Source organism: Peromyscus maniculatus, chromosome 8, assembly GCF_049852395.1.
Source record: "Peromyscus maniculatus bairdii isolate BWxNUB_F1_BW_parent chromosome 8, HU_Pman_BW_mat_3.1, whole genome shotgun sequence".
NCBI classification, from domain to species: Eukaryota; Metazoa; Chordata; class Mammalia; order Rodentia; family Cricetidae; genus Peromyscus; species Peromyscus maniculatus.
This window is the reverse complement of record NC_134859.1, coordinates 43,274,042-43,292,237: the sequence shown is the minus strand read 5'-3', so window position 1 is coordinate 43,292,237 and position 18,196 is coordinate 43,274,042. Positions and strand designations below refer to the sequence as shown.

The following is an 18,196-nucleotide window of genomic DNA, read 5'->3' as shown; positions in this document are numbered from 1 at the left end:
AGTCCACACAGCCAGACATGTGTGGGATACTGAGAGGTAGGACCAGGAGACAGTCTGTAAAGGGCTCCTAGGCCAAGGGCAGATGTCCTATCCTACAGGTGGACAGGTCTACAGGCCATCTATGTTCCCATTCTCTACAGAGCCCCAGAAAGTTCCTAGGTTCATAGTTGCTGCCCCGCTCAGCACTGTTATTTTAAAGAGGTAGGTCCCTTTGAGCACACCTCTCTCAGCTTGGCCAGCCACCCACTGTCCTGGCTCAGGTCTGGCATCCTGGCTTGGAGGAGACAGCTTGGCAGCCTATTCGTTCATGATCCCTCTGGGGCTCTGTGTCAGCCTTATGGGAAGGGAGCACAATGAGATTTTCATAGGACTAGACTTGCTCTCTCTGGAAGGGGTCACTTGTAGGATACCTGTCCCTCCTTTCCTGGTCTTACAAGATGGTTAGAGATGTGGGGAAGCCTCCTCCCAACCACCCTGATTGCAGCTCACAGTTGTCAATCATGGAAACACTAGGCCATGCCAGCTCGAAGCTAGGATTCTGGTTCCATTTTGGTGATGGCACTCTTTGTCATTAGGTGTGGAGTTAGGGACAGTGGGAAACTGGGCCCTGCAGTGTGACCTGACCTTTCCCACTGCCTGGCCTGTGGTACTACTGTTCCCTCCAGTTGACATCTGTGGGCTGACTGGTGACCTGTTTCTTATGTCCCACAGATCTGCACGTGGGCATCACCAAGAGATTAAAGACAGTGGAGGTGGTGGAGGGAGAGAGCTGCAGCTTTGAGTGTGTCCTGTCCCACGAGAATGACAGTGACCCAGCAGTGTGGACCGTCGGTGGGAAGACAGTGGGTAGTTCTGGCCACTTTCGGGCCACTCGCCAGGGCCGCAAATACACTCTGACAGTCAAAGACGCCGCGCTCAGTGATGCAGGGGAGGTGGTCTTCTCAGTGATGGGCCTCACATCCAAGGCCTCGCTCATCATCAGAGGTGGGTGTTGTGGCTGGGACCAGGGGCCAGCACTGTGAACTGGGGCACTGTTGGGCTCTTTCTAGGGACTGTCTGCCCATCATGGTGGGGACCCAGTATATCTCTTGGGGGTGCTGGGGGAAATTTTCATTATTGAAGGAAGTCATATTCCTGCCTGAGCATCTGGATTTCTAGAGCAAGCCGAGAAGTCTGGTCTATCACCCATCGGCTGGCCGCTCTCGGTGCATGTAGCTTACTCAGCCAGTCTGACACTTAAGCAGAGGCCAGGGTGGCTGGGAAGTAGCCTCCAATGTCTTGCAGCTTGCGCTTCCGACTCACACACTTGGTGCTCCTGAGTGGATCTGCACAGGGACCAGCCAAGCTGGGGCCATAGGAGCCTTGAATGGGGTGCCCTTGTTGCAAGCACATGCTTCCCAGGTCTCACCGTTAATGAGGGCTTCCAGCACCTCAAAGTCCTGAGCCTCTAGGGGGGTCTCAGGTCCCAGGAGTCAAGGGCTGTGGTTTTGATCTCTAGAAAATGCATGTTCCTAAACGCCTGTCTGTCCTCATCCTGGCCATGGCTGAGGCCACTTCTAAGGGATTGTTGCAGTGGCTGTGTGTCTTAGGCCATGGCTGGTTCTGGGTGTGCCTCGTAGGAACCATCTCTCCTTATTTCAGAGAGGCCAGTGGAGATCACAAAGCCCTTGGAGGACCAGCGGACTACGCTTGGAGAACACGTGACGCTAAGCTGTGAGCTGTCCAGGGCGGGCACCTCCGTGCGCTGGCTGAAAGATGGGAAGGCCATCCGGAAGAGTCAGAAGTACGACCTGCTCAGTGAAGGCACGCGGGCCGTGCTGGTTGTCCGCGAGGCCTCGATCAAGGATTCTGGAGAGTACACCTGTGAGACGGAAGCTTCCAGAAGCACCGCCAGGCTCCTTGTGGAAGGTAAGCTCACTACCCCGTCTGTCTGCCCTGCAGCATGGCCTGGGACCACCCCCAGGACCTCAGTGGAGGCGCCCGCTCCGGTCAGCCTGTGTGCTCAGGTTGGGGACGGGGACAGAGCCTGCATACTGAGAGGAGCTTTATGCCCCCGTCCCTGCCTGTTTTGTCCCTTACCCAGAAAAGGCAAACCGCTTCACGGAGGAGCTGGCTGACCTGCAGCTGGAGGAGAAGGGCACAGCTGTGCTCACATGCAAGACAGAGCACCCAGCATCTGTCGTGACCTGGCGCAAAGGCCTTCTGGAGCTGCGTGCCTCAGCGAAGCATGCCCCCAGCCAGGAGGGCTTGACCTTGAAGCTCACCATCAATGCCCTGGAGAGGACAGACAGTGATACCTACACCTGTGACATTGGCCAAGCCCGGACGCAGGCCCGGCTCCTCGTCCATGGTGAGGCAATCCTCACGTGCATGCTGCTTTTGGCTCTTTGGTGGGTGCTCGGGCCTGCTTTATCTGAAGTTCACTCTGAAGGCTCAGAAGTGGTTAGTCATCAGGACTCTGCTTGTTCTGGACCAGCCCAGCCTTAGTTTCTGTATGTCTAAGGGTAGAGCAGCTCACCTGAGCATCTCAGGCTTTCCTAGTGTGACCTTCTGTGAAGGAGCTGATGGACGGCCCTCATTTGTACAGTGGGTGCTTGCTGTGTTCTCAGGCCTGTGCTGAGTCCCAGGATATGTGCTCTGTGTGTGCTTGCACACGTGATGTGCCATTTATTGCCGAGGGACCACTTACCATGTGGCAACTAAGGAGCCCCATGTGTTCTGAGTGGAGAGCTGACTATCATTGTGACCAATATTAACAGTGTCAGTTTAGAAAAGGATAGAGACAATGCTGTTAAAGAACAGTCGTGTTGTTGGGGATGCATGGTATCGAAATGAAAACCCAGGGTGCATCCCAGAGCAAGGAGGCATAGAGGGAGACAGGCGGCCATGAGCTGCTTGGGTACAGAGCTCAGGGTTCCCTCAGACATGGGGCAGGAGCTGGTGTCTGTGGTTGGTGGGGTTATCCCTGCTGGGCAGATGGCTGTCCAGGGCGTCTGTTCTGAGTTGCTGCAGAGCTCAGGAAGGGCAAAGGCAAACTTGGAGATGATTGGTGTATGTGGAACAAGAGGGGGTTTCTTTAGGGACTCAGGAACGTGTTTGTGTGCGCCAGGCAGGGTTTGGCAAGCATGGTCTCTGCAGAACTTACAGGTACAGTTTGTTGTTGGTTTGTTTGTTTGTTGCTCTCTCTGTTCTCACTTGTGAAGCACCTGCCCCTCCAATATGCAGCCTGAGAGCTTTGTTCTCTCTGGTTTGTAGAGAAGGAAAGTGGTGTCCAGCCTGGGTAACAGGGATGTGTCATGGTATCAGAGCAGAGAGGACCCCAGCCCTCCTGACCACAGCCTTCGCCTGGCTCTGCATTCCTACAGTGGAGTCCGGGTTGGTGTTTACTGGAACGCCCCCCCCCCCAAGTCTGCCTCCAGGGCATGACGTTACTCATGTTTGTGAGAAGCCTCAGCATTAGATAATTAGAAGTAACAAAGTTTGCCCTCTCTGTTTGTGAATTCTGCATCTTCAGATCTAGCCTCTCATTATTCAGAAACACGTGGAAAAAGAAATTGTGTGGCTAGGGATGGGGAGATGTTAAGCACCCGCTGTGCAAGCTTATGGGTTTGGATCCTCATGGCACTGCAGCTGCTTGGGAAGGTGGAGACGGCAGATCTCAGAGCAATCTGCCTATCAAGTCCAGCCATCTAAGTGAGCTCTGGGCTTGATTGAGAGACCCCGCCTCGTTGAATTAGGTGGAAGAGCCGTTAGGAAGATTCCTGACATCAACCTTGAGCCTCTACATGCATGTGCACATGCACACACATGTGCTTCCACACATGCGAACATGCATGCACACACATGCACACTGCACACAGAAATGGAAAAAAGGAAAATATGGCTGTGATGAACACAGACTTGTTTCCATGTCACTGTTCCCTAAACAATACTCGGTGTAACGCTGCACCGAGTACTTCTATTGAATTGGCTACTAAAAATCAGTTATTTAAAGTGTACCAGCAGATGTAGGCAGAGTGCAAATACTTCATTTTTTATCTGGGCCTTGAGTGCCCTCAGATTTTGATATCTGTGCGGTTCCAGACCAACTCTCCATCAAGACACGGGAGACAGAAGTAGGAGGAGGAGAAGCTGAAGATCATAGCAAGTTCAGGGCTAGCCTGGGGTGCATGAGACCATGTTCCAAAAAAGAAAATCAGTGAACTGCAGATCTTAAGTGTGAACCACACAGACGCCTGTGGGTAGAGTAGAGCTGTTCTTTGTATGACAGCCTACGGATCAGAGTCCTTCTCTCTGTGCCATCCAGTGTTGGGCCTTTCGAGTGGAGTCCTACCTCCAAGGCATGTGTGGGTGCAATTGTGTGTATGCAGGACCCATGTCTATCTCCTCCTCCTCCTCCTTTTTCTACTACTACTTCTTCTTTCTCCTCTTCTCCCTCTTCTTTTTCTTTCAAGACAGGGTTTTGTAACATAAATTCTAGTAGGTCTTTTAATAAAAAACCCTGGAGCCAGATATTGGGGTAAATGCCGAGAGATCAGAGAGACAGAGGAACAAGCCACTGTTACGTCTCACCTCACCAACTCCACGAATCCTCTGAAAGCCTGTCAGCCCTCAGCCCAAAGGCCTCAGTTGAAGAGTTCAGCCTAAAAGCTTTAGTTCCTGTCTCCTCACGCCTTATAAACCTTTCTCCACCCAGCTATCACTTCCTTCTTAGTGCTGGGATTAAAGACTTGTGATTCCCAAGTGCTGGGATTCAAGGTGTATGCCACCACTGCCTGGCTGTTTCTCTCCTACACTGAGTCAATCTCATGTAGTCCAGGGTGGCTTTGAATTCACAGAGGTCCAGATGGATCTCTGCCTCCTGAGTGCTAGGATTAAAGATGTGTGCCACTACTGTCTGGCCTCTATGTTTAATCTAGTGGCTTGTTTTGTTTTCTGATCTTCAGGCAAATTTTATTAGGATACGCAATATATCACCACAGGGTTTCTCTCTGTGTAACAGCTCTGGCTGTCCTGGAACTCAATTTGTAGACCAGGCTGGCCTCGAACTCACAGAGATCTGCCTGGCTCTGCCTCCCAAATGCTGGGATTAAAGGCGTGTGCCACCACCGGCAACTCTACCATTTTTAATTCAACAACAACCAACTATTCCTAGGAGTTTACATATTCTATCACATGTGTGTGTGTGTCTGGATGTAAGTATGTTCATGTGAGTGTAGATTCCTGAGGAGGCTAGAAACTTTATATTTTCTGAAGCTAGAGTTGCAGGTGGGTATGAGCCCTCTGATGCAGGTGCTAGAAACCAAACTTGGATCTTCTGGAAGAGCAGTGCATCTTTTAAACTACCAAGCCACCCCCCAGCCCTCAATTTAAATTTTGTTTCTTTGTTTGTTTTTTGACACAGCGTTTCTCTGTGTAGTTTTGGTTCCTGTCCTGGATCTCACTCTATAGACCAGGCTGGCCTCGAACTCACAGAGATCCCCCTGGCTCTGCCTCCCGAGTGCTGGGATTAAAGGCGTGTGCCACCGCTGCCTGGCACCCTCAATTTAAATTTTAATGTAGGCACAATTCTTTATATTATTTCAATCTATTCAATTAACACCTGTTTGTGTCTACCTGTGAGACACAGTGTGATAACTGGGATGTGTTGGCAGCATGAAGTGATCTGATCAGGCTCTCGGGCACTTCCATACTTGAGTAGTCATCATGTCTGTATGCTGTGAGACTTGAAGCTTTCCCTTGAGGTCTTTGAAATGTAAGTGGGCTAAACCAGGCACAGGGAGGCAGATACCACAAATTCTTCACGTTTGTGGATGCTGAAAACTCCATCTCACAGAACCGGAGAGGAGGATGGAAAGGACCGGGTGGAGGGGGGATGGGGAGGGTGGAGTCGGTCGAGTCTCTGCAGCAGAGTGGGGGTAACTGTCACCTCTTTTGCACCCACCGTTCATCTGTCAATGTGAGATTGACTGCAGTGTGACTTGTCCTGAACTGTGATGAGCCCTGCGGGTGTAAGTGGGAGCGGGCAGCCTGTCTGTTGGCAAGCCCAGCTCAGTACGAAGGGCAGGAGAGCGTACACGAACTTCAACAGGCTGTGGACCCTCCACCATCTTAGCAAAAGGACTTCAGAGGGGGATATAGGTTTGGGGTTCAGACCTCCAAAGGACTACGTGGCTCAGATCTGCTTTCGAGTTTCATTGACAAGGGGTAAAGCAGACTACTTGCTTATGGCCCCACTTGGGGCCTCGGGCGAAGCCATTTCTCTTGGCAGCTAACCAACCCTGGCCCTAGGCTGCAGGAGCTCTGACGTGACTTTTGCCCAGCAGGCCAGAAAGTGCGCATTACCGAGGACCTAGAGGACACGGCCGTCCAGGAGGGCTCCTCCGCCAGGTTCTGCTGCCGTATCTCCCCTGCTGAATACAGCCCGGTACACTGGTTCCTGGATAAGACCCCCTTGCACAGCAATGAGCTGAATGAGATCACTGTCCAGCCTGGAGGCTACCATGTGCTCACCCTGCGGCAGCTGGCACTCAAGGACTCAGGCACTGTCTACTTCGAGGCGGGTGATCAGCGGACCTCAGCTGCCCTGCGGGTGACTGGTGGGTTTTGTGTCTAAGGGCCATCCATGATGGGGACACTGCATGGCCTAGAGGAGCCTTGAAGAGGGGCAGATGACAGCTCTTCCGAGCTCTGCCTGGTGCACAGTGTGGTCCTGGGGCTCATGGAGAGGCAAGATTAGTTATCAATGGCAAGGGGTTCTCTCATCCCAGGGAGGTAGCCAGTGGCATGGGGGCAGGGGTGTCTCCCATCTCTAAGAGTTGGTTCAGAAGACTGAATTGGGTTTCTTTCCGGAGACAGAATTTGTGGGTGATGTGATGTGAGCTGTTTTCCTCCAGGATGGGAACCGCCTTTCTGTCTGGCTCAGCATTTCTATCTGGCTCCAGCCTGAGGGCAAGAGGCCGATACTGATACCATCCATTGCATGGTCAGCTGTGTTAGTCCTCTCGTACAGGTACCACAATCCCAAGTCCCTTTGCCTTTTCTCTATCCCCCAGAGAAGCCGAGCATCTTCTCTCGGCCACTCACGGATGTCACAGTCACAGAAGGCGAGGACTTGACCCTTGTCTGTGAAACCACCACCCTGGATAGCTCTGTGCGCTGGACCAAAGATGGGAAGACCCTGAGGCCCTCCGCACGATGCCAGATGAGCTATGAAGCCTGTCGGGCCCAGCTGGTCATCATTGGTACCACCCTGCAAGATGGTGGGCGATACAAATGTGAGGCTGGCGGAAGCTCCAGCAGCTCCATCGTCAGGGTCCATGGTGAGTGCCGGGTGGCCATGTTTGGGGGGTAAGAATAGAAATATTTCCACAGGAGGCAGCCCCCGCCCCCTAGCAGCTTCTGGTTCCTCTCCTCTGCCTCTGTCTGCTGTGTGTGTAGGGCACTTGGCTTCCTTGTGTCTCAGGGTCCCTACTCCTCCGGTAGTTTCCCCCCTTCTCTTGGTCTCCTGACCCCTGCTTGTGGCCCATTCCTGACTTGGCTTTGGTGGACTCCTGGAAGAGGACTATCTATAACTATATAACAGCAGCTGTACTTGCTGCTGTTCACAGCTCGGCCCGTGCGGTTCAGGGAGTCCCTGAAGGATGTGGAGGTGCCAGAGGGCAGGGCTGCTACTCTACGCTGCGTGCTGTCATCTGTGGCTGCACCTGTGGAGTGGCGTCATGGAGATGACGTCGTGAAGTCCAGCAGCAAGTATAGCCTGCGCCAGGAGGGGGCTGTGCTGGAGCTGGTCATCCGAGACCTAAAGCCCCAGGACAGTGGGCAGTATTCATGCTCCTTTGGGGACCAGACAACTGCAGCCACACTCACAGTGAAAAGTAAGTGTGCCTGGTCTGTACTGTGCTCAGGGCCCAGTGGGAAACTCACCTCAGTACAGGGGAGTAACGAGGTCTTTTGTCTCTGTACCTGCTGCAGCCGCGACTGCCCAGTTCATAGGAAAATTGAGGAACAAGGAGGCCACAGAAGGGACCACGGCCACACTGCGGTGTGAGCTGACCAAAGAGGCCCCCGTGGAATGGAGAAAGGGGGCAGAGACCCTGAGAAATGGGGACAAGTACAGCCTGAAGCAGGATGGAGCGGTGTGTGAACTGCAGATCTGTAGCCTGGTTGCGGCAGATGCGGGGGAGTACTTCTGTGTGTGTGGACAGGAGAGGACCTCAGCCACGCTGACTGTCAAGGGTAAGGACCACACGTGGCCGTGTGGAGCAGGGCTTTACCCGTGAGCTGACTTGGTGCTGTCTGCCCAGCTCCTCCAATGCCTTTTTCTCCTGTTTATGCACCTTCTGCACCCACTGAGGACCCACTGAGGACCCCACCCCACTGCTTGAGCCTTTGTGTGAACCGGGAAACGTAGCATCCACAGCTGGCTTCCCACTCTTGAGCTCTCCTGCGGGGTTCTTCCCCGTTCCCTGCTGTGTTCTGTCTTGTTCCCCATCCTGTCCTGTGTCATGTCCTATCCCACAGCACTCTATAGCAGATCTGACATTCCAATCCTCTCCCCCCCTCCCCCCCAGCTCTGCCCGCCCACTTCATCGGAAGGCTCAGAAGCCAGGAGGCCACAGAAGGGGACATGGTCACGCTGCGGTGTGAGCTGAGCAAGGCTGCCCCTGTGGAGTGGAGGAAGGGAACAGAGATCCTGAGAGATGGAGGCAGATACAACCTGAAACAGGATGGGGCTGTGTGTGAGCTGCAGATCCGCAGCCTGGCTGCATCAGATGCTGGGGAGTACCTGTGCCTATGTGGGCAGGAAAAGACCTCAGCCACGCTGACCATCAGGGGTAAAGACCACGTGTGTTCCTGTGTGCCGGTCCCCCTGTGCATGGGTGGCTCTGTGCCTGAGCGTCTTCTTCTATCCACCTCTCCTGCTTTTCTATGTCTCATCTTCATTCTGTTAGCTGGTATTTCTCATATTTGTTGTATGGGACCCACTTTAGATGCCAGAAAGCAATGGAGAATCGGGTCTTTCCCATCCCCAGTGTCCTGGTTGGGATGGGTGAGATTTTGTGTGTGTGTGTGTGTGTGTGTGTGTGTGTGTGTGTGTGTGTGTGAAAACAATTACAAAGATGCAATTGTAGCTCCTGGAGGCACACCAGGAAAAGGGGGAGGCAGGAAATGGAGGAATGGCCCACACAGCAGGAATCCAGGAAGGGACAGCCTTGACATGTGCCTGAATGAGAAGGTGAGGATTCACCATGTAACTGTCAGGCAAGGTTGAGGGCCACCCCTTAGGAGTCAGATGAAGGTGAGGCCCCACCTCATGGGAGTCAGGGTGAAGGTCTAACATGTAGGAGTCAGATGGAGATGAAGGTGTACCCCACGGGTATTAGGCAGAGGTGGGCACCTGATCCTTGGGAGTCAGGTGGAGGTGGGGGATTATCTTATGGTGGTGAGAAGAGGTGAAGACAAGTCCATGGGGGTGAGCTTGGCCCTGTCCTCACTGGTCAGTTCTACATCTTTCCATTGGGGAAGGGATGGATGATCCTGCCTCTGGCCACTCTGTGTTCTGTGTTGTACATGTAGTGTCTGGGGCCCGCTTTTGTCTGTGGCTCCAGAAGTTAATGGTCTTTGTGCTTGTGTGTCCCCTGCAGTTGTGAATAGTAATTCACAGATAGTTAGAGGCCTGGGGAGGGCATTACAGGGAGTAAGGTCACTTTGTAGTGTGAACAGAACAAGGTGCCTCCCTGGACATTGGGACATTAGGACATCAGAGACAGAGGCATGCACAGATTGAGGCAGATAGGATATACAAAGCCCTGGAGCCTGGCTGTGATGGATCCTAGCAGTCCTCATGTATGCATGGGCAGCAACAGACTTTCCTAGAGTGGCTGGCCTGCTGGACACTGCTCCTGAGTCACTGTTGTGTCCAGGGAACTGGGATTCCTGTCTTGGAGTGACTGGTGATATAGTGATGAGTCAGTTCTCTGTCAGGAGTCTTTGGAGGACCCAGGCACCTCCCTGCAGGGAAGCCAATGGAATGCACAGACATTGCTGGAGGACCCTGGGCATCTTGGAGAGTGGAGATGGAATGAAACTCCTGCAAGCACAAAGCCCTTGGCCTGGCGGGCTCTGCTCTCACATGAAGAACCAACTACTGAGGCACTGAAGAGGAAGGCATGGTAAGGCCTGGCCATCTTTGTCCAGGCTCTGGCAGGTGGTTTCCATCATCTCCACAAGCATTGGAGACACTTGAATGAAAGCCAGCTGCCATGTGGATGGATCACAGTGTCAAAACACAGAGGCCTGGTGCCATCATGCATTCAGACATTCCAAGAAATGACAGAAGGATGCACCCAAGACCTGTCCCATGGCTGCAGAGTTAGAAAAAGGTTACAGGAAAATATTCTTCCTATTCCCATCTCCAGGACACACTGTTGATGGCTGAGGTGTAGAAGGTCTTGGCAACCAACTGCTTGCAGAACTGGGTTTGTCCCAGCAAGCACTAGGCATGATGGATACCTTACTTGGGCCTTTCTAGAGAGTCCTGCATTTTCCAAAGTTACCCCTGGACCACAAAGTCCTGAGGATGCTCTGAGTACATAGAGCTGGGTGTTCAAACTTCTCAATCTTGGCCTGGTCGCCAAAGGAAGTCTTCATTTTTGGCAAACAAGAGCTGGTTTGTCCCTCCTCTTCTCTGGGACCATTTCCCACATGGTGGCCAAGGACAGGCGAATTATTTCTCCCCTTGTTCAGCTGTGGATCTTTACCTCTGCTCTCACACATCAGCACGTTTGCCTGCACTGTGAAGATGGGGCCAGAGGCCTGTCTGTGGCCACCTACTCCAGGCTGAAAAGACTTGTGACTTCTTCCCATCCAGCCAAGCTATTCCTTCTTCTAAGTCTGTTCTGAGAAGTGGGGTTTGCTATGACTTTGGTGGTGGTGGGGTTCCGGCATCCTGTGTGCTCTCCCAGCATCATCAAAATGAGAGGACAAGAACCTCTGGAGGCATTCACAACCATGGCATGCTGTGACCTAGGAGCCAAGCCAAGCATGGAGTTTGCATGTGGGACAGGGTGGGCACAGAAGACTCGGGGCCAGGGATGCCTCCATTGTAAATGCTTCTCTGTCCAGGTCCTGGGCTCTCTCTCCAGACCGCCTTATCTCGAGGTCCTCTGTGTCTTTGCTGCTTCGCCAGGGTCAGGCTGCCCAGTCTATGTGCTGCCCCGTCTGTGTTATTTCCCACACGTGTCTGCACGGTAATCCCTTACAATCTCCAATGTGTGTTTCGTTGTTGAGTGTCGCGTCCTGTCTCCAGCATTCTGTAAGATCCTGGTGATCTTTGTGTTGTCCCCCCCCCCCCAGCCCCACAAGCCAAACTCATGCGCAGTCTGGGGCCTGTGGGAGCCATAGAATGGACTGTGGCCATGAGACACAGTCTAGACCAAGGGAAGTCCCATCCTTACCTGTGCTCAGTGTGCCCAGCGTGTGGCCTGTGTGCAGCCGGCCTTCCTGTCTTCCCTGGACCATCCACATCTAGGGTCTTCCGTGTTCTCAGAGAATGTGATTGTGTCTGTGTCTTTCTGACCTTCCTAGCCCTCCCAGCTAAGTTCATAGAAGGTCTGAAGAATGAAGAAGCCACAGAAGGAACCACAGCTACACTGAGGTGTGAAATGAGCAAGGCAGCTCCTGTGACGTGGAAGAAAGGAGCAAAGACTTTGCAAGCTGGAGACCGATATGACCTGAGGCAGGACGGCGCCGTGTGTAGGCTGCAGATCCATGGTCTGACCATGGCCGATGCCGGGGAGTACTCATGTGTGTGTGTGCAGGAGAAGACTTCAGCCACGCTCACGGTCAGGGGTAAAGACGGGTGACTTGGCTTCCTGTTGGTCCTGTCCCTTCCTTCTGTCTTCACACGTGGCACAGCTCCTGTGGTAGCCGTCTGTCCTCTCACTGATGTCCTTTGAGTATTTTTCATTTGTTTAAGTGGGTGATCCTCCTGCTGCAGTAACCCTCCCCCCCCCAACACACACACAGCTACCCGCTTCCTTCTTATCGGTCTATGAGTTCAGTCATTCATGCTGTGGCTCCTGAGCAATGTGCGTGACTCTTTGTGGGTTCCATGTCCATGCAGAGACCTTCAGAGAGATTCATGTTCTCAGTGATTGTTTGACCCTTTCCAGGCCTGCCTGCCAAATTTATAGAAGACTTGAGGAGCCAAGAAGCCACAGAAGGGGCCACAGCCACATTAAGGTGCGAGCTGAGCAAGGCTGCCCCTGTGGAGTGGAGGAAGGGGTCCGAGACCCTGAGAGATGGAGGCAGATACACCCTGAGGCAGCATGGAGCTGTGTGTGAACTGCAGATCTGTGGCCTGGCCGTGGTGGATTCTGGGGAGTACTCATGTGTGTGCGGACAGGAGAGGACCTCAGCCACACTGAATATCAGTGGTAAAGATGTGTGGCCAGTGGGGTCTGTGTCTTGGTGTCTATAGACATGTCTGTGTGTCACCTCCTTTTAACTGGACCGAGTCCCAACTTTTTGGGAAGCTGTATGAAACAGGACAAAACACATCCATGGCTGGCTTCCCTCTACCGTGTGCCAGCGTGAGTTAAGTACTGTTTTCTGGTAGATTCCATGTCCCGTTGACATCCAGGCTGAGTCATAGCTGCTGAAGAGAATGTGGAGAATGTGGTATCCTGGTGTGTTTCTGGTCCCCTCTGACTATCATGCCAGATCTGTGGAAAGGCCCATGGTCCTGATATTAAGAGGGCACACCATAGAACATAAAATGCATGGCCTGTTCTCAGCAGAGCAGTCCATGGCCTGCCCTCAGTGGGGTTCGTGTCTTCTCTGTGCTGTTCATGTCCTGTCCCTGTCATGTCCTGTCCCCAGCATGTGCCCCGAGTGTAACAATTCCTGTACCTTTCTGACGTTCTTAGCCATGCCCACCAAGTTCACAGAGTCCCTGAGGAATGAAGAGGCCACAGAAGGGGCCATGGTCACACTGAGGTGCCAAATGAGCAAGGTTGCCCCTGTGGAGTGGAGGAAGGGAGAAAAGACCCTCAAAGATGGGGACAGATACATCCTGAGGCAGGATGGGGCCACGTGTGAGCTGCAGATCCGTGGCCTGGCTGTGGAAGATGCTGGGGAGTACTCATGCCTGTGTGGGCAGGAGAAGACCTCAGCCACGCTGAGTGTCAAGGGTAAAGATCATGTGTGGCCACCTGAACCTGAGCGTTGGTGTCTCCATGTTGTTTCAATGCTATGTCTGTTCTTCATATGTGGCACAGCTCCTGTAGTGACCCTGTGGCCGTCTGTCCTGTAACTGGGGTCATCTGGGTATCTCTACCTCCCTTTCCCAGGTCCAGGAAATATTCTCATGTTCACTCCACCCCGCCGTCCTATCTACACCTCCCTGAGTTCTTGCCTCCTCCCAATCTGTTCCCTGTCTCACTGTTTCTGCCATATCCTTTGCCAGACAGAATGCGTGTTTCCTTGTGTATTCCATGTTCTGTGCAGCGTGTCCTTCTGAGTCCCATGTTCTCAGTGACTGCTTGGTCCTTCCCAGCCCTGCCCACCAGATTCATAGAAGACTTGAGAAGCCAAGAGGCCACCGAAGGCACCATGGTCACACTGAGGTGCCAGCTGAGCAAGGCTGCCCCTGTGGAGTGGAGGAAGGGGTCTGAGAGCCTGAGAGATGGGGGCAGATACAGCCTGAGGCAGGATGGGGCTGTGTGTGAGCTGCAGATCCGTGGCCTGGCTGTGGAAGATGCTGGGGCGTACTCATGCGTGTGTGGGCAGGAGAAGACCTCAGCCACACTGAGTGTCAAGGGTAAAGATCGTGTGTGATCTTAACCTCAGCCTTGGTGTCTCCATGTTGTCTCATGGACACTTCTGTCTCCACATGTGGTTTCCTGTAGTGAGCCTGTGACCATCTATTCTGTGCCTTCACTCATCCTGGCGTCTCCACCTGTTCTTCCACATGCCCAGATGTTCTTGTGTTCACATCCATGCCACTGCCCTCTCTGTTCCCCACGAGTTTGCCTTCCTTACCACCTGTGCCTTCCATCACATGTTTATATTGTATTCCTCTGCTAGTGTGTCGTTCTTTGTGAGTTGTGCGTCCTGTGTGTAGTGTTCTCCAATTTCATGTTCTCAGTGAGCACTTGGTCCTTCCCAGCCCTGCCCACCAGATTCATAGAAGACTTGAGAAGCCAAGAGGCCACAGAAGGCACCATGGTCACACTGAGGTGCCAGCTGAGCAAGGCTGCCCCTGTGGAGTGGAGGAAGGGGTCTGAGAGCCTGAGAGATGGGGGCAGATACAGCCTGAGGCACGATGGGGCTACGTGTGAGCTGCAGATCCGTGGACTGACCATGGAAGATGCTGGAGAGTACTCATGCGTGTGTGGGCAGGAGAAGACCTCAGCCACGCTGAGTATAGATGGTAATGTCTTTGTGTAGCCACCTGATTGATCTGCTTTCTCTTGTCTCCTCCATGTAAGCTGTGCTCTTCCTGTGCCTCTCAATGGCATCATGTCGTGCACAGACATATATCTGTGTGATTCATCCCCTCCCCCCAACCACACTGGGTTAGTCCAATCTAGAACCTGTTCTAAGACACAGACCCAGAGAAAAATAGCGTGCAGCTTTAAGGGTGGTGCCTGCATATTTCATCAGTGTCCAGTGGAAGATCTGCTGGGGCCACTTGCATCTTGCTAAGGCCTGCAGAGATTTTGGGTCCGTTGGTTCCAGGCACAGAGTTGACGGATGTCTGTTCCTTGACGGACATGCACAGCAATGTCAGACCCTGGCTGGAGAAGCCAGGCACACACTGCTGAACTCAGTGAGAGCGTTGAACTGTTCCTTTGAGATGATGCCAGGATCTGAAGGGTTCCTGTTCTAGTCTGCTCACAATTCTGGGGGCTGGAATTCCTCCACTGAGGTCTGGCAGTGATTTTGGTTCTGTTAGTGTTTTCCCTGAAGATGTCTGTCTTCACCTGTCTGAGACTACAGGGGACATATCATTTAAACCACCAGAGCCTGTGACATTCTACCTCCTGGCCTCCTCAAATCTATATTCTTTTTGCATGTAAAAATGCATCCTTCCAGTCCACACAGCCCGTTGTCTAAGTGTCTCTTCTACGTGTGAAGTTTTCGATTTCATTCACACTGAGGAACATTTACCTCCTACCTATGAAGCTACAGAACCAGGTAGAACCATGCTTCTAGGGTGGCGGTTCTCAACCTGGCGGTTGTGACACTTTCACAGGGGTCACCCATAGGCTATCCTACAGATCAGATATTTACACTATGATTCATAACAGTAGGAAAATTACAGTTATGAAGTAGCAACGAAAATAATTTTATGGTTGGGGTCGCCACAACCTGAGGAACTGGATTAAAGGGTCGCAGCATTAGGAAGGTTGAGAACCACTGCTCTGGAACAATGGTGGGACAGGCATATGATAGATGTTCTTACCAAAGGAGGAGGGAATTGGAATGAAGGGCTGGGATATGAGTCCCACCAATCTGAAACAGCACGGTGACTCTACTAGATTTCAAGGCAGGAGAATTCTCTCTGGTTCAACCCCCCTGTCCTCTAGACTGGCCCTCAGAGCCCTGAGTGGAAATGGCTTAGGGTCGAGGAGGAGAGTGCCTTCTCCCCAGCTGATAGACTTGGGGCCCCTGGTGGCTGTGGCAACCCTATTGACTTTGATCCACTCTGACAATCACTCTCTTTTTTAAACTTGTTTGCTTTTTGAGACAGGGTCTTGCTATGTAGCCCTGGCTAGCCTGGAACAATCAGTGTAGAGCAGTCTGGCATGGAACTTGTGGGGCATCTCCTGCCTCAGCTTCGAAAGTGCTGAGGTTACAGACACAAGCGACCCCACCTAACCGTGGTCATTGACTTGAAAGGCCACACAAGTGGCAGCTGGTTGGCTCTATTATCTCATCAGGTTTGACCACCATCCTTCTTCCCTCGGGTCTCTGTCCCTTCTAGACTAAGTGGTATTTCACCTGGTGGGACATTCTCAATGTCCTTACTTTACTGTGAAGTCACAAGAGTCCTCCACGGCCTTTCCTCTCTAGCTGTGGCTTCTGCAGAGATGACAGGATTGACTACATCCTGAAGTTCTCTTCAGAACATTCTCATTATTTTTTGGCAGCATGGGTAGGCTGTAAATTCTCTAAATCTTCAATTCCCTTCCCATTTCACTTAGTAGTTCTTATTTATCTTTCTATTCTCTCACTCTTACTATAAGCAGAAAGAAGAATCCAGACTATGCCTTCAATACTTTGCCTATATACCTCCTTATCTAGATGTCCAATTTCACTGTTCACAAATTCTGCATTCCACAAGGCACTACAACAGAATTTGACCAAGCTCATTGATGCTGTCAAAAAGATCACCTTCCTTCTTTCTAGTTTTATCCCCCATTTCTGTCTGAGGCCTGATCAGATGTGGCATTAATATCCCTATTTCCACTAACAGACCATTCCCAGCCATCTTGATTTTCTCTGATATATATCTCAAAAGTCACCCAGCCACTAGTCATTACCTGTTACCAGACAGCTCCAGATTCTTAGGTATTTCTTACAATATATCCTCAAATTTGTGTTGTTTGGGTGACCATCACAAAGAACAGTTAATCAGGACTTTTAAAACAGAGGTTAATTTCCTCCCTGCTCAGAAGGCTGGAGGCCTGTGTTCAATCAGATTGTCAGCAGGGTTGGCTCTGTCCAAGGCCTCTCACTGGCTCCCAGGCGGCTGTCTTCTTCCCCAGGTCTTCACATGGTCATCTTGTCTGTATCCAGATGTCTTCTAAGGACGTGATCTCTACTGGGTTAAGCACTTACCTGCAAGACCCCATTTAGCATTTTCCACCTCTTCAAAGGCCAATCTCCAAATATACTTGTTTTCTGAAGTTGTATCAGTTAGAAATTTAGTATACATTTGGAGGGGCACAGCCAATGACGAGTATAACCACGGTGAGCTATGATCAGCAGGGAGGACAGCAGGATGGATCAAAGGCATGCCTAGGAGTCCCCAGCTGCAGTCTCTCGGGGACCAGGAGTCACAAGCTAGGGGGGTGACACCAAAGGGTGGGGTGTGGATCTAGTGGTGTCAGGACAGGAGTGGGGTGTGGAGGAGACAGGGCCTTACATAAGCTGTGAGGGTGAGTCCAAGCATGGACAGTGCAGGATGAGGCCCTGTGTGAATGGGCGTCCAGTCTATGAGGCTGGAAGGCATCACAGTTGGGAGATGCCTGTCACAGAGGTCAGTCAAGAAATGTGTTTGCATGCACGATTGGTTGGGAGATCACAGGAAGAACAAGGTGCCCTTGAGAAGATGAGGCTTGGATGGTACCCACCTTCCAATCAACCTGCATCTCAGTGGGCACAGCATGGGAACCTCAGCCCACACACTTTGATCTGCCTCTTCCTGTGCTCTCCAGCCCTTCTGCTTCTGTTTCCTTCCTGGATACTCAGATAATGACCTCCGAAGCCTTCATAGAGTTTGATGGCTTCTGTCCACCTGATCCTTCCTAGCCCTGCCCACACGGTTCATTGAAGAGCTGAAGTCCCAGGAGGTCATGGAAGGGTGCACGGCCACTCTGCAATGTCAGCTCAGCAAAGAGGCCTCCGTGGCATGGAAGAAGGGAAGGGAGACCCTCAGAGATGGAGACAGATACAAGCTGCAGCAAAAGGGAACCATGTGTGAGCTGCAGATCCGTGACCTGGCCATGGCAGATGCTGCAGAGTACTCATGCGAGTGTGGGGAGGAGAAGACCACAGCCATGCTGACCGTCAAGGGTAAAGACCACAGCTGGCTAATCTGTGTGGTGGTTGCCCAAGTATGAACGCCATCTGTCCGCCACTGCGTGGGATCCGGTCCTGCTTCCTGGGTTGTATTACCCAGAAGACAAGAGCCTCGCAGCCACGTCCCCACAGCCTTGTGCTGTGTGGGGTTTATGTTGCTGGAGCCTGTGTCCTTTGTCCTCACTGTCATGTCCCAAACCCCAAAGTTCTCTAGGAAATCTGAGGTTCTCCTGACGATGTTTAACTCTGCATGCCAGGTCCCTATGAAATATAAGGTCCGAGGAAGCTGCAGATTGGGCAAGGCGGAGCTGTGCACAGTCTAGCCTGAGAAATGCCACACCAGATTCTCAACACATTTGCATGTGCCCTTTGGTCGAGTCCT

The 18,196-nt window shown here is 52.2% G+C and overlaps 1 protein-coding gene across 2 annotated transcripts in view; it reads left to right on the top strand.

Moving 5' to 3' along the window:
• Positions 1-18,196, top strand: part of Obscn (obscurin, cytoskeletal calmodulin and titin-interacting RhoGEF) — a 147,680-nt gene that overhangs the window by 66,914 nt on the left and 62,570 nt on the right. The window contains exons 36-49 of one of the 2 annotated variants that reach the window (XM_076542423.1): positions 712-984; positions 1,642-1,908; positions 2,084-2,350; positions 6,327-6,599; positions 7,056-7,322; positions 7,611-7,877; positions 7,975-8,238; positions 8,574-8,837; positions 11,590-11,853; positions 12,177-12,395; positions 12,933-13,196; positions 13,562-13,825; positions 14,174-14,437; positions 17,545-17,808. In XM_076542423.1, coding sequence (XP_076398538.1) covers positions 712-984; positions 1,642-1,908; positions 2,084-2,350; positions 6,327-6,599; positions 7,056-7,322; positions 7,611-7,877; positions 7,975-8,238; positions 8,574-8,837; positions 11,590-11,853; positions 12,177-12,395; positions 12,933-13,196; positions 13,562-13,825; positions 14,174-14,437; positions 17,545-17,808 — 3,681 coding nt within the window. Of the gene's footprint in view, positions 1-711; positions 985-1,641; positions 1,909-2,083; positions 2,351-6,326; positions 6,600-7,055; positions 7,323-7,610; positions 7,878-7,974; positions 8,239-8,573; positions 8,838-11,589; positions 11,854-12,176; positions 12,441-12,932; positions 13,197-13,561; positions 13,826-14,173; positions 14,438-17,544; positions 17,809-18,196 lie in introns of both variants that reach the window. The other variant, XM_076542422.1, reaches the window with a different exon arrangement.